Source organism: Paroedura picta, chromosome 11 (genome assembly GCF_049243985.1).
Source record: "Paroedura picta isolate Pp20150507F chromosome 11, Ppicta_v3.0, whole genome shotgun sequence".
NCBI classification, from domain to species: domain Eukaryota; kingdom Metazoa; phylum Chordata; class Lepidosauria; order Squamata; family Gekkonidae; genus Paroedura; species Paroedura picta.
In genome coordinates this window covers 62985135-63000470 of record NC_135379.1, presented here as the reverse complement: position 1 = coordinate 63000470, position 15336 = coordinate 62985135, and the positions used below count along the sequence as shown (strand labels likewise).

The following is a 15336-nucleotide window of genomic DNA, read 5'->3' as shown; positions in this document are numbered from 1 at the left end:
GTGGCATACAGCAGCATCTACGTTTGCACAAGCACAATCCAATAAATAGTCCATTATGCCTAAACCCCACCAATGTCAATGCATCTCGAACCCATGGAAACATGTGCTGGAAACATGTGCCCAAGCGCATTATAAAACACAGCGCTTAAAAAAAAAAGTAACCAGTGTAGAAGATGGGGAGGCGGCAAAGAAAGTACCCATCAATGCCTCTTTCTCGATCTCTTAAAGCAGGGGTAGTCAAACTGAGGCCCTCCAGATGTCCATGGACTACAATTCCCAGGAGCCCCTGCCAGCATTCCCTGGCAGGGGCTCCTGGGAATTGTAGTCCATGGACATCTGGAGGGCCGCAGTTTGACTACCCCTGTCTTAAAGGTTTTCGAGAACTCCTCTCTCCTTCTGCCAGAAGGTTTTGCTTCTGAGGAGGCAAGCTTAGCTAAAAGATTCATCAGCCTGGTTTTAATCAATTTACAAAAAGCCATGTGAATTTTTTGCAGCTGGCTGGTTCCCAAAAGAAAGAGGGAAGGAGGAGACCTCCCCCCCCCCCATGTCTCCCCACTGCTAAGCAACAGAGAAACTTCTAGCTCTGCAACTCTTTTTCACATGCACCATTCAAAGGGAATCAGCCCGCCAGAAGAACACAAAGGGCAGCCCCAGAGCTGGCTCCTAACCAGCTACCTGAAGAGAATTAAACCCTTTATGCGCCCCTTTGCGGAAATGACAACAGAAATTCCTGGTTGGCTTTGAATAAAGCTCACTCATTAGCCCCGGCTTTGTGCTGGGCTCTGTGCTTTTACCGTCCTCGGCGGCCTCAGACCGGGGCCACACCAACCACTTGAAGAAAGGAAGTGAGGAGGGGCCATGTGCCTCCAACACATGGTAGCCACATGTACTCAAGTGCCGTGAAGCCCGAAGGCCTCTCGCCCCCTCCCCCTCCATCACAAAGCCAAACGGACATGTAAATCAAAGGGAAAGGAACACGCGTTGCCAGGCCAACAAACTTCAGGGAACCCATTTCTGCTTCCCCCCCTCCCAACGCTTCAGTGGGTTCTCAGGCTGCATCCGAAGTGGTTTCTCCTCATCCTGTTTTAAATTCCATGCGCAAGGGGTACCAAGTTGCCTTGGCAGAAAAGAGACCTTTATTTGCCAACAACCGTTCTTTATTTGTGTTCCTTCGAGTCCCAGACTATTACAAAAGCTGCCTTCCCCCCCCCTCTCCCCAGTTCACTGGGAAAGCAAAATACAGGATTATATTTTATATTATTGCACTCCCCCCCCCACCCTCCCCTGGTCACATTGTTCCATCATGCAGCAGTTTGAGGCAGGGATATGCCGTCTTTCCAGCAATGAAAAGAGCCGACCGCACAGCCTTAAAGCACATTGCAGGTTAAGGGGAGCAAATACTGGCTCACCACTAGTGCTGGCAGCTCCCAGCAGTCACTCAGGGCCCAAATCTCTACTGAGATATGTTCACTGCCTGTGAAGATAAAAATGTACATTTTTGCATCCTTGAAGCCCCGCTAAGTAAACCTCACCGCTGCCAAAAGGAGCCTATTAGCAAGACAGTAATCTACAATTCTCAGTGTTTGTTCTTACGCCTCAGCTTGCCTTGTACAGTATTGTGCAAACACGTAGCCCTGTAGCTCGGGGACTTTCCCTCTGGGCAGGATGAGGAAGGCAGTTCCCGATGGGACCTTTGCCCGTGTTCCTGCGGCCCAACGTGGTGAAGTGGGCACGACCACGGTCCGAGACTCAAATCCACGCTGAGCCAGAAAATGGTCACTACAAATCTACCAATCCGTTTTATCTCACAGGGTTGCTTTCAGGGAGCTGTGAAGCAAATACGGTATGCAGTAAATAAAGAGCTTTAATTAGAAGCATTAATAAGGTGGAATATTAGCAGGTGCTATTGATTTCACTGGGCTTAAGAGCCTTTCTCCGCCTGGGTGTGCTTTTCACTCCTACGTGACCTGGCAAGCCCTCCCCTTCTCCATACAGAACTGAATGCGGACACCCAGAGCGCAGGTCCTGCATTGGGGCTTTGGCGTGCTCCGTGCATCAGCTCCAGATTCTAATATAAACCACTGGATGTCAAATGCTAAATTTTCAAGTCGGTTAATCATTTATTGCTGCTATGTGTGTGGATTTTTAAAATGCGTTTCAGGAATAACAAGTAGAAATATGTTATAAAGCATTTTCTGATGGTGAAAGGTGTTCATAGAAGCAATATGGTGTTGTGGAGGGCGATGGAGTCTCTTTAACTGGGCGTTTTTAGGAGGCGATTGGATAAGCACCTGTCAGGCATATGTGATTTTTAAGTCCCCAAGAAGATGGGGGGGAAGGGGGGCTGGACTGGATGTCTCTTTGTGATATCTTCCAGCTTTGTGTGATTGTGATTTATATACCAGTTTGCTACTGAATAACCCAGTGTTATTAGACACTTTTGGTTGCACAGAAACTGTACATTCTGCATTGTATTCCTGACCTGGGTGGCCCAGGCTGGCCTAATCTCAAAGGCTAGGCAAGGTGGGTCCTGGCTCGTACTTGGATGGGAGAGCACCACAGGGCGCCAGGATTGCTCAGCAGAGGCAGGAAAGGGCAAACGACCTTTGGACAGCTCTCACGTTGACCTGGATGGCCCAGGTAGCCTGATCATGCCGTATCTTGGAACATAAGCTGGGAGGCTCTGGTGAGTATTTTGTTTATTTATTTATTTATTTCATTTATTTATTTAGATTTCTAAACCGCCCATTTTTTTTTTTTTGCAGCTCTGGGCGGTTTACACTGAACATTATATAACTTTCATGGAACATTATACAGACTATAACATCAAAACCACTTTCAGTAAAGCATCACATTTGGCCTGGAGACTACCAGGGACGTCCAGGGCTACAATGGCCTTGAAAACCCTTCAGGTGGTCTGAGACTGGATAGGAAGCTCTATCACTAAACGTCAATTTTTATAACGGGGCCAAATGCTTAAAATGCAGTTCTGGATATCTGGGGGTGCCCTCCAAAACAGTGGTCCCCAACACCTGGTCCGGAGACCGGGACCGGTCCGCTGATCAGTTGGTACTGGGCCGCGGCTCCTCGTCCTCCTCCCCGGCTGCTGCCTCGGGGGCCGCCCTGCCACTCTGCTCACCTTTGGTGCTCTCCAGTGGCCACCATGGCTGGGGCTCCCCCTCGGTGTGGCACTGTACAGCTGCTGCTGGCAGCACCCCCCAGCGGGTGGCGGGAAGTCAGGGGCATCGGCGGGAAAGCAAGTGGAGCAGGGGCTCAGGCGGTGATGACGTCCCTCGGCAAAAGACTACCACCCCACACCGGGCCCCAGTAAAATTGTCAAGCATTGACCGGTCCCCAGTGATACAAAGGTTGGGGACCACTGCTCTAAAAGGACTTGCAAAAATGCATATCACTGTACATGGTAGGAAAGAGTTTAAAATCTTGCTCAGGCCCTATTAAAGAGAAAAACACACAAAAACTTGCATCCAACCCTTTCCCCCCAATTCTGTGCACTTTGCACACACTTTAGTTTCCTGCAGTGGAAATGTCATTTTTATAGTTTATATTATATATATGAACTACTGCTGAGCAAAAAAAAAAAAATTATAATCATGTTCCTTTTAGGAAGCTTCTTTTATTTGACTGCCAGAGTTCAAACTATTCTGAAGAGAAACAAGTCTCTCTCCCTCCCTCCCTCTCTCTCTTTCTCCCTCTCACTTAATTCAAAATGACAAGCAGAGTGACTACTGGGCTGCCCTCAAAGGAAAAGAATAAAAGGAATGAAGTTTTGAAATTCTCCTCAGGTTTCCTCCTGTTGAACCAGAAAAGACATACTACTAGGAAGACCCGTGCATCAAGAAGTTCCTTTAGACACCTCCAATTCTTTCTTTGCCATTTAAGGAATTAAGTTCACGGGTTTATTGGAGGATTTTTCTTCATATAAAGCTTTTACAACTACAGAGAAAATCATGAAATGTTAAGTATACATAGAACGTATATCAACAGAAAGAACAAGAAAGAAACAAAAATGGAAGCCAAAGGGAAACCCCGAGTTCCAGTTTTAAAGGTTAAAATAAGAACAGTTTCCCCAGCCTTCTTATGCTTTATTTCCAATTCGTGTCCATTTATCCTTTGGCAGGAGGTTTGCCCTACGCAGAGAAAGGATGAACTACACCAGGGGTAGTCAAACTGCGGCCCTCCAGATGTCCATGGACTATAATTCCCATGAGCCCCTGCCAGCGAATGCTGGCAAGGGCTCATGGGAATTGTAGTCCATGGACATCTGGAGGGCCGCAGTTAGACTACCCCTGAACTACACCATCGAAGACTTGTTCACGTGCTCCTAACATTGTATAGGCCAGGGGTAGTCAACCTGCGGTCCTCTAGATGTTCATGGACTACAATTCCCGTGAGCCCTTGCCAGCAAATGCTGGCAAGGGCTCATGGGAATTGTAGTCCATGAACATCTGGAGGACCACAGGTTGACTACTTCTGGTATAGGCCATTAAATACCAACAATTGTGCCTGAGGAAGTATGTGTACACACAAAAGCTTACACCTTACATAAAACTTTGTTGGTACCACTGGACTCAGAAGAAGGGTGTAACTCTGTTCAGGATTGCAGAGTCCTTCACAGCTCTGAGTGGGGTTTTGTTCCATACTCCAGCCAACAGAGAATCCATGAGATTCAAACCACATTTTCAACCCAAGAGAAGCTTACAGAAAGCCTGCAAAGAGCCAAGACAAGCCTACAGAGATGTCTACAACTAGTGAAAATCATGTTTTTTTTAATTATCCATAACAAATTAACTATTTTTGAGACTGTGTGTAACTTAGGGATCCTGACACAGTGTGATGGGCACAACCTCTATGCTTTGGATGCTTTAGGATGCTTACGGCTGATCCTGCGTTGAGCAGGGGGTTGGACTAGATGGCCTGTATGGCCCCTTCCAACTCTATGATTCTATGATTCTCTATATGGCTGCCTCAAGAGGCACAGCCAGCTTCCGGGAGTCAAGTTAGACATAACTAAGAGAAACGCTTCCACAATTCAGATGGAAACTCTGCCCCATAGGGTGCCTCTTAAAGGAACACGTCTTCTGATACACACAGCATACTCTCAGTTATGTAGTGAAGATCTTTGTGCCTTGGTCCTAACTGTGGCCGAAGCAACTTTTAAAAAACCTGCCCAGACAACCCTGCTGGAAGGAGTCCCACCTGGCTGTGCCCACTTTCAAAACCACTTGGTGGGCACCATGCTGAGTGCGCCGGCCGTGGACTCTCAAAGGCGTCTAGCACGCATGCACCTCCCTGAGCAGCTGTGCCTAGGGCCACTAATCCAAGGTGCATTTTCACCCGGCGGAATGGACCCAGAGACGCTGAGCTGAAAGAGGCATCCGGACTTCACACCGCTTATTTTCCATGGGCATCAATGCAAACAGAGAAGTGCTTCCTATCCATTATACTTGGAAACCTCTAATTATGCCGAAGTTATCAGCAATTAGCCAAGGCCAAGAGCAAACAGCTAGGTAGGCCATGTCTGAGTAAAAGGCTATTTTTATCCCCTGGTTCAGCCGGCATTCTTGCACCAGCTGGGATTACAGCCACCAGGCAGCTGAACGCAGTCCGATGCTATGACATGTTGCAACATGCTCAACAATATAAGCAGCTATCTCTCAGCCCACTCGGTGCAGTAAAGGAAATGTTAAATGCAAATGATTTGGCACGGAATGTTTTCCATTTCAAAATTTCTTTCCCTTTTGATGAGGAGCCACTGTTTTATTAGCGAATCTTCTATTTAAAAGCCACGTTTTCCGATCAGCACAAAGTCACACTGGCCAGGACAGCCCCAATCTTGCGGACCCTCAGAAGCTAAGCAGGGGCAACCCCAGCCAGCATTTGGGCAGGAGGCCACCAAGGAAGTCCAGGGTCGCTAGAGAGGTGGGCAATGGCAAACCCCCTCTAAATGTCTCTTGCCTTGAAAACCTCAACGCGGGGCCACCCTAAGTGGGCTGTGACAGGGAGGGAGGGAAGGAGGGAGGGAGCACTACAAGGGACTTCCAAACAACAAAGCTCGCTAGTTCCACACGCCCAACGAGGTTTGGGAGTTCCACGTTATAACCAGAAAGAAATTACAGGGAAGCATCGAGTTCCTGAGATCGCAAGGTAGAAACAGACTCTACCCAGAGCCAAGCCGCTCAGCTTCTTCATGTCCTCACCCTCCCAAATGGTGAATTCTCCCTATCTCCAGGCAATTTCCTTGTCCCCCTTCTTCTGCTGTACCCTTTCCTCTACTAAGAGAGGACACAATCTGCCTGGAGTGAAAGGGAGACATTTCCTCCCAGGGAATTGAGGATATAATGGGAGAAATTTTGTTTAAAAGCAGTACAAGCAAGAAGGGGACCGACTCGTTCCATCGGGGTTGTGTTTATGACTAGGTGGCCCAATGCCTCATTATGGCCACTGCCTGCCGATGATCAGTGGCTGGACACAGGGGGAGGGGGGTTGTCATTATCACTGTTTCAGCCGGCAAAGCACCCAAGCCAAACTCGAGCTCATGGGGAGGAGCGATGTAAAAACATCCTTATCCTTATCCATCCATGGTTGCTCTATATATTTGTGAAACAGCCTGGGGGGCGGAACATGTCTGGCTGTCCAAGCTGGAATATGGCCAATCAGGGTGCAGCCAGCAATGCTGGCTACACCCTGATTGGCCCTCCCCCTACAGCGCCTGCCCTCACTTCCTGGACGCTAGCCACATTCCTCTCAGCCACGCCAGAGACAGAGAGACACACAAAGCCCTGCCAAACCAACACAAGCGCTCATTCCGTCCTATTGCTCCTGCTGCAAGGGAGGCACAGAGAGATACAGAGAGAGCTGCCCCTGCTGCCACGGAGGGAGAAAGCGAGGGCCATTTCGCACGGCTTCAAAGTAGCAGAATGGTTGCTATTTGGAAACGCTACTAATTTGCCATAACCCACGACGTCGTAGACAATCTGCAACAATCCTGAAACCAATCAGCAAAAAGCGCTTCGATGTGGCGCTTTCAGGGGAATCCAGAAAAGTGGATTCACCCTCCGGATAGCGATACACTCCTGCAACCAATCTGCAACAGTAGCGCCAAAGACCTGTGCGTTACCATTGTTGCTGGTTCTTCAAAGTCCCTCCCCCTGGCTCTCTCCTCCAAACTTCCGGCGAAGCGATCGCCATTTTTTTTTCTCCGAGCGAGCGGGGATAAACGCACCGGCGAGCCTCTTTCTGTTTAGAGGCTTCCCTGGCTTCAGTCCTTCACCTTTAGTCACTAACCACAAACCACTGAAAAGCCCGTTTGCTGAAATAAAGTCCCTTTATTTTTTACAAATAAATTCAGCCGAAAATCGGGACCGTGAGAGGGGGGGGGGATTTTTTTTTTATCACTCGAGGCAGCGTGCAAACGATCATACAATCAAACGACAGCTCACATTAGGCAGCTGGATGGGTCTCTCCGTAGCAACGAATCTACCTAGATTCGTTGCTATGGGTCGTTTTTTTTTTTTTTAAACCTTTCTTAAAGGGAAAGGGGCTGTTTGGGAGCATGCTAACGGCTGCCCATTGGCTGCTTGACGGCCAGGGGCGGGACGAGTTTGGCAATAGCGCTTCCTTTCTAGCGATTTCTGCCGAGACCGGAAGCCTGTGGGAAACGCTAAAAAACGCAACTGATTCCACTACAAAGGCAGGTATGCATAACGACGAATTCCACTATTTTAAATGGCGATTTTTCATTCCGCAAACAATTTGCAACAAAGATCCCTGTGCGAAAAGGCCGAGAGACGGAACTGCCCCAAACTGTGCACCAGTCCTCCTTCCCTCCTCATTATCTGCTATGACTTCTGCTGCAAGGCACGCAGCAGCAGGGAGACGGAGAGAGAGACACACACAGAGAAAGACCTGCACCTCCTGCTGTCCCCTGGGTCCTAGCACCCATTGCATTCCTGCTTGCAATGGGCTTTCTTGCTAGTTAACATAATTATTTTAAAGAATTGTCACATGAAGATGTCAGTTCTGGTGTGCCCTTAAAGTGTCAGCATCACTCTGAGGTGACATTCTAGCTAGGTGGACCTCACCCCAAAACTCTGTAACGCTGCCACTTCTGGGTTGCAAAACTGAGCACTCTTAGGGCCGAGCAAAGCTTTACAGGTGCACTGTTGACACCTCCAGGAATTTCTTTTGGAACTGAATTGTGCCGCCTTCCCCTCCAGCAGCTCACTCTCACTGAACTGAATGGGACCCATGCCTAAGTATACGTAGGACGCTGCCTTTAAAACAGCACAACTTTTGCCAGACCAGGGCAGGTCTGATGTTGTCATTCTGACCCGTCATTTAAAAAGTATAGTGCAGGGGTAGTCAAACTGCGGCCCTCCAGATGTCCATGGACCACAATTCCCAGAGGCCCCTGCCAGCGAATGCTGGCAGGGGCTTCTGGGAATTGTAGTCCATGGACATCTGGAGGGCCGCAGTTTGACTACCCCTGGTATAGTGAACAGAATGTTCTGCCTCCAGAAATGTAACAAAAATGTAAAACTGCGAAGGTTATGCATATGGATACAGAAACCTCCTTGAACCGTGTGTGGGAAAGCAAAGAACCCTCCAGGGAGACATTGGCACAGTGGCCACCTCTTTCCTTTCGTTTTCGGCAATGCTGAAAGAAAACAATGCGGGCTGAAAATGTCCAGCAAGAAATATTAACTTTGATTTGATGAGGTCTAAAATTGTGGCCTATGAGAGAACAACAGGGGCACAAGAAGTATCAGGGTTCCTTTCCCCCGTTTCCCGACCGATGTTACAGCACTTCCAAAGGTAGAGCATTGTTTTCTTTCATGATTATGTGGCTTATGCTTGTTTTACTATTTATACATTCATAGTTTTTTAAAAATTAAACCGGCATGAAGATCTTCACCTGTCAGTTGAATCCAGATGCCTATTTGTCATCAAAATCTGACCTGCCCCATCTGATTCAAAGACAAGAAGAAAAAGAAGTGTTGGTTTTTGACTACCTTTCACTACCAAAAGGAGTCCCAAAAGCGGCTGACAGTCGCCTTCCCTTCCTCTCCCCACAACAGACTCCCTGTGGGGTAGGTGGGGCTGAGAGAGTTCTTAGAGAACTGCTCTGCATGAAAAGCTCTAACAGGACTGTGACTAGCCCAAGGTGACCCAGCTGGCTGTACATGGAGGAGGATCAGGGAGTCAAACCCATCTTGTTACCCATCTGTAACAATTTAAGGTTAGTTTTATCCAGGACAGTTGCCATATCCTCATGATTTCTGAACCTGAGCCTCTGATACAGATAGTTATCCCGTAAAAGAAAGGCTCAAAATAAGGAGCGTCACCCCAGAAAGCATCCTCCGGGACCTACCAGAGGGTAAACTGAGAAGCTGCGATCAGCAATGATGGTACTGAAATTGCAAGAGGCATCAACAACCTCCTAGCAGGGAGGATCAGAAACCGCAAGGATACGGAGTGCATACAGGGTGGCAACGGCAACAATCCGTTTGTTGAAATAAGGGCAGAGCTGGCCCCTGAGAGCGGGGTTCAAGGCCCCCCCCACAGGGTGGCTTGACATAATAATGTCTCCAATCCCCCTCCCCTCATTCAAGAAAAGAAAGAGACTCCTGCTGCAATTGGCACCCCTCCTCCTTCTGAGCTTCCCCAGTCAATGGGGGAGTGGGTGGAGGAAGACCCGAGTTCAAATCGATCTGAATTCAGCAAGTAAGTGAAGAATCAGCCCTAAAGACACAGTCATGCTCACGAGCAGCATTTGCATGCCATTCAAAAAACAAGATGCTGTAACCTTAGCCTGATACAAACCAATATTATTATTACTGTTACCTTTCATTTGTAATAATCACTGAGTTTGATGTATTATTCTTGTCTACGTTCTACGTGAATTGCCCTGAGCCATAGGGGAGGGCAGTCTACAAATGGAATGATCAATAAATAAATACAATGCACAAACCACAAAAGTGGGTCAGCACCAGAAACAGCTACAAACTTCAAACCGGAGCCTGCTGAAGAATGTATTTGTGAAAGTATCGCATCCTACATGTTTGACAAAAGAACTCCCTCCAGGGCAGTAGTTACCAGCTCTCATATCTCTCAGAGTTCTGGGTCTTACTGGCTGATTCTCAGGACTGTGGACCTTCATTGATACCTTTTTCCTATGGCACCACGATGAAGTTTGCCTCTCTGGTCACTTTTCCAGTACTCAGAAACCGCAGGGGTGAGAGGTGTGGTTAGGGGAACTCTTATCTGTGATCCAAGCCATAGCAGCTAGGGATTCGGCGCCCACCCTCTGTGCCTCCACCCCCCCCCCACTGTGCACCCTGACAGCCAGCAGCTGTCTCTGCAGGCCGTGGTACTCTTAATTATCTCTAAATGCCACAGACTGCACACTCCTCAGGAAATACCTTTACACAAAGGTCAGGGGGCAGAGGTCCAGATCACACCACACCTTCTGGCAACCAGTGTGTCAGGAGTGTGCACACATGGACCAGAGGCTGCATCAGGAAGCACATTCCACCAAGACAAAGATCAGATGCCTGGAAAGTGTTGGAAGAAGGAAGAGAAGTGGTGCAGGACTGAAAATTTGAGACTTAAATATAGATTCAAATGCAGACCTTCAGTCTTTGGCATCCCCAGCTCGAGACTTTGATCTCCCTAGTCATTGGAGATTGCAACCAAGAAAAATACATGTGCTTGCGGTACATTACAGCAGTACTCGTCCAGAGACTGTGGCTTGCATCCAACCTTTCTATGCACGAACAGCGGCGTTTTCTCACATTCCTCTCCATTCCTGCTGAAAGAGGATTCCCAGGGTCATGAGACATCTGAGAAGGGAGAGCTCCTCCTTCCTCTTCCCTTCTCATTCCAGCCCCCAGACCCTCGCAGCTATTCTTCTACAGCAGGAAGGATGCCTCCAGTGGGCAGAACAGAGAGGAATGCCTTCGCAGCTTGGGCACTTTCTGAACAGCCTGGCAGGAAGGACAGCTGAGTGCCAGAGCACCTGGGGCACCCGGCTGGGGAACCCCGACTTAGCCACTGAGCTGTTTTGCACCCGGATTCACTTCGGGTGCCAGCATCATGGCCTCAGTTGAAACTCTCGGGGAGTTAGTTCTTCCGCTCCTCCAGGGAAGATAAGTAAGAGTCTTGGCAAATGTGTCGATCTGCATTGCCTGCAGGATGCTTCGGCTATCTGTACGCCTTGTTTTCTCTCACTTGTCACGGGCATCTGCTTCAAGAGCTGTGATGGCCTGAACCCTCTTGGATTGCTGCCCCCCCCTTTTCTGGAACCCTCAGAGGGAGACGGGGGAGGCGAGTCATCCATCCAACCCACCAAGCACCATCAAACACACCCAGGATGCCTTGAAGGAAGCACATCGTGATCTTTGGTTTGTAATAACAGCATCACTTATGGAAAAGGACTTCAGTTAACACAGCGGAAACCCAGGCGTAGATGAATGAGGCTCAAAGTCTTGAACAGACGTGTGGCTAAAGTCTCAGACTAGGATCCAGGGAGACCCAAATTTGAATCCCCTGTTCTGCCATGGAAGTTCACCAGGTGACCATGGGTCAGTCAGGCACTCTCTTCCTGACCTACCTTGAAAGAGGGTTGTGATGATACAACAGAGGAAATGGAGATCAGTTGGGTTCCAGAGACAGGGCTGCTCAGTGGTGTGTCCTCCCCACCCCCCAGAAGGCTGGGTTTTTTTGCCCTCTTTTGCTGGAAAGATGCAAACGCCAACAACCAGTTGACTTCACCATTACTCATCTGGGGGAGAAATGTTTCAGAACGTGCTTGAGAGGGATGTGGTGGTGGGAAGTGCCACAGAGGTGGTTGTGCCATTGTTTGCCTCTGCCTAATGACGATGGATTCCCCCGGGGGTCTCCCATCCAGGAGAGGACACAGCTGCACAGAGGTGGCTGGCCGCTGCCTGCCTCTGCAGAGCAACCCTGGATTTCCTTCCCTGCTTAGTGCCTGAGACCGGGTAGCCTATGCCAGGGGTAATCAAACTGCGGCCCTCCAGATGTCCATGGACAACAATTCCCAGGAGCCCCTGCCAGCGAATGCTGGCAGGGGGCTCCTGGGAATTGTAGTCCATGGACATCTGGAGGGCCGCAGTTTGACTACCCCTGGCCTATGCTATTCTAGGCAGGGCTGGGGGTCTATAGGCTCAGTTTCAATCTGGGATCAGGTGTCCAAAGAAACGTTCTGAAGTCTTAAGGAAAACACGTAGCTGTTACAGTCCATTTATTAACATGGAAGCCAGTTGGGGCCAGCTACTGCAAAATAAATTATTATAATGTCATTACCATTGGCAGAGAGAAGTCTTTGTTAATGTTTAACTAGAGAGAGAGGAAGAGGCTGAACAGAAAACCACAAGAATGCCCCCTTTGGCTCACCTGCCCTGGAAACTATGTCCTTGCATTACATTATGATCTGGTAAAGCCCGGCAGGGGACAAATGAAAAAACTGCACCTGAGGAAGGTGGGTCACCGATGACCCGAAGGTGGGTCACCGATGACACTTTCTCCCCTGAAACGAACGGGAGCGACTGCCAAAGGGGCAGGTTCTCTCCTGCGGAGATGACTCTTGCTTGGTCACATCAGCGATACCTGAAGTGGTTTAAGCTTTGGAAACTACAAGCAGAGGGAGTGACGTTTAGCCCCAGGCACTGAATGCCCAGGCAAAACCCAGGCCGGCGTTTAATGGCTGGGGCTCCTGTCTGCTGCTCCTTGCAAGGGCTTAACCACTATTTTTACCCAAGTCTTGCACTGCGTCCAGCAATTCATAGGACTGCACCACGGCCACACCTTAAGCACACCTTTCCTGGCTTGAGCCAGCACCTCCACCTTCACCATCAAGCCCAAATTTGGGCACACAGAGAGATCGTCTTCCAAGATTGCATGGTGCTCCGAGACAGGTGATGCTTGAGGCTGCACCATGTTTCCTTTAAAAGCACCAGGATCATCAATAATTATAGCAAACCTGCTGGGAGCTGTCTTCTCTAAAAGAGAAAAGAATCTCTGAGAGTCAAGTTTAAATTTATCTGCAGAGATGCCAACAGGCCCAAGGCACCCATGCCAAATTAACCCTGCTTCTCTGAAGCCGTGACTTACTAGGAGAATCAGTACCTGTCAGGAAAGGACGCCTCAATATGCACCATCCTGTCAACAGCCCACTGGCTCCCCAATGGCTGTGTGGCATAGCGGTTAGAGCAGGGGTAGTCAAACTGCGGCCCTCCAGATGTCCGTGGACTACAATTCCCAGGAGCCCCTGCCAGCATTCGCTGGGAATTGTAGTCCACGGACATCTGGAGGGCCACAGTTTGACTACCCGTGGGTTAGAGCGACAGAGCAGGACTTTTGGCAACCCAGGTTTGAATCCTCACTCCTGCCATGGAAGCTTGCTGGGTGACCTGGGACCCAGCACGAACTCTCGACCCGGCCTACCTCACAGGGTTGCGAGGAAAGGGAGGAGCAATGTTTGAAAAGCCACTTTGAGTCTAGATGGAGGAGAAACTTCATCAGGATAAAAAGAAACATTGTTTGCTTACAACAGTCATTGTTTTTAAACACCATCAAACTTGGAAACTTGGGGGGGGGGTTCTTTTCTAGGCAGTGGCCAACCCAACTCAACCCAACCCAGATGCCTTCAGGGCTGGACACAGATCCACTGCCCCGCCGTGTAGGCTTTTGCAGGTTGTGCATTCCTTTCTCGGCACAAACACCCAGGCGAGCGCTGGGGGACAGCAGCCTCCTGAGCGGCAGGCCCCACGATCCCTATAGCAACTGCCCGGCTCACACCACCCTCGGGAAGATGGCACCGGCGCACTGATTGCACGCACAAGGGCCGTCCTCTCCCGCCAGGGAGACGGCACCCGGCCTGGACCCCCCTGCCCCCCTCCAGGAAGAGCGGCGCCACCAGGGGGGATGCCTGCCCCTCCGCTGCCCCCTGCCCCCCCCCCCGGCAGTTCTGCGCCCCCCCCCCCGTTGGCGCCGGCGCCGGCGCGTCCCCCTCCGGGCAGGTCGGCGGGCTCGGGGGGAAGCGGCGCGGCGCTTGCGGGCCGGGCCTGGCGGGGCGCGTACCTGGTGCGGGGCGCGGAGGAGGCGGTGCAGGGCGGGCAGCTGGGCGCCGAGGGGCAGGTCGCGGCGGAAGGCGTAGAGCGGCGGGCGGCTGGGCTCCGGGAAGCTCGTGCTGCTGAACGGGTCCGTGTCGTCCACGAACTGCACGCGGCACGCCAGCGGCGGCCCCGCCATGCCGCGGCCATCCACGCGCTCCGGGCCGGGCGGGCGGGCAGGCAGGCAGGCAGGCGGGAGGGCGGGCGCGGGTCAGGGCGGCGGGGCCGGGCCTCCGGGGGCGTCTGCGGCCGCCTCCCCCATGCTCCTCCGGCTCCGGCTGCTGCTGCGGCTCCTGCTCGGCCAGCCGGCCGCCACCTCCAGCGGGAGCGCGCGCCGCGGGGCCCGGAGCAGGCGAGGGATGCTGCTGCTGCTGCCGCGGCTGCCGCTGCCGGGGGGCGGGGCGGGCTCGGCTCGGCGGCTCCGGAGTAGGCGGCGCGTCTCCCGGGCGGGCCACGCCCCCCTCCCGGGAGCCTGGCAGGAGCCTGTGCGGGCAGCGGCGGAGCCCTGGCGCCGGGAGAGGCGCGGGGCGGCCCCAGGCGAGGAGGGGGGAGGCAGGCGATGCCCCCTTCGCGGGGCTTGGAGGGGCGCGGCAGGGAGGGGGCCTGCTGACGTCCCTCGCGGAGAACAGCGCAGCGGCGCCCCGTTCCGCTCCGCGGGGCTCTCCCCGGAGGGCGAGGCGCGAGGCCCGGTGCCGCCACTGTGCAGGGGATCTCCTGCACTTTCTCTTTCTTGCCTCGGGGGAACAGTCGCCATTCTGTTAGCAAAAGGGATGGATTATAACGCAGGGGTAGTCAAACTGCGGCCCTCCAGATGTCCATGGACTACAATTCCCATGAGTCCGTGCCAGCATTAGCAGGGACTCAGCATTCGCTGGCAGGGGGCTCCTGGGAATTGTAGTCCATGGACATCTGGAGGGCCGCAGTTTGACTACCCCTGAGGGGTGCGCCAGAAGTTTCCTTGTTGAATGGCATAACTTCCACCCCAAAGAAATGTGGAGCATTTTATTTGTGGGTAATATCTGCAGCAAGAGGAGTGTTTGGAAACGACAATCCTTCAACATGCAAAGGGTTTTGTTTGTTTGTTTGTTTGTTTGGGGATAAAATGAAAAGAACTTTATTTGCAATTAGAATTATCACCATCCCCAAAAACTCAGTTTGTATGAGCATTGCTTTTGTTTGGTCA

General features: G+C 51.2%; 1 protein-coding gene across 5 annotated transcripts in view; it reads right to left on the bottom strand.

The window, feature by feature from the left end:
• FHOD3 (formin homology 2 domain containing 3) overlaps positions 1 to 14568 on the bottom strand; it is a 194728-nt gene extending 180160 nt beyond the window's left edge. For 4 of the 5 annotated variants that reach the window (XM_077304679.1, XM_077304680.1, XM_077304682.1 and 1 more), the window contains exon 1: positions 14122 to 14568. In XM_077304679.1, coding sequence (XP_077160794.1) covers positions 14122 to 14292 — 171 coding nt within the window. In that variant the 5' untranslated portion in view covers positions 14293 to 14568. The remainder of the gene's footprint in view (positions 1 to 14121) is intronic. The other variant, XM_077304683.1, reaches the window with a different exon arrangement.
• Positions 14569 to 15336: the final 768 nt, after the last annotated feature.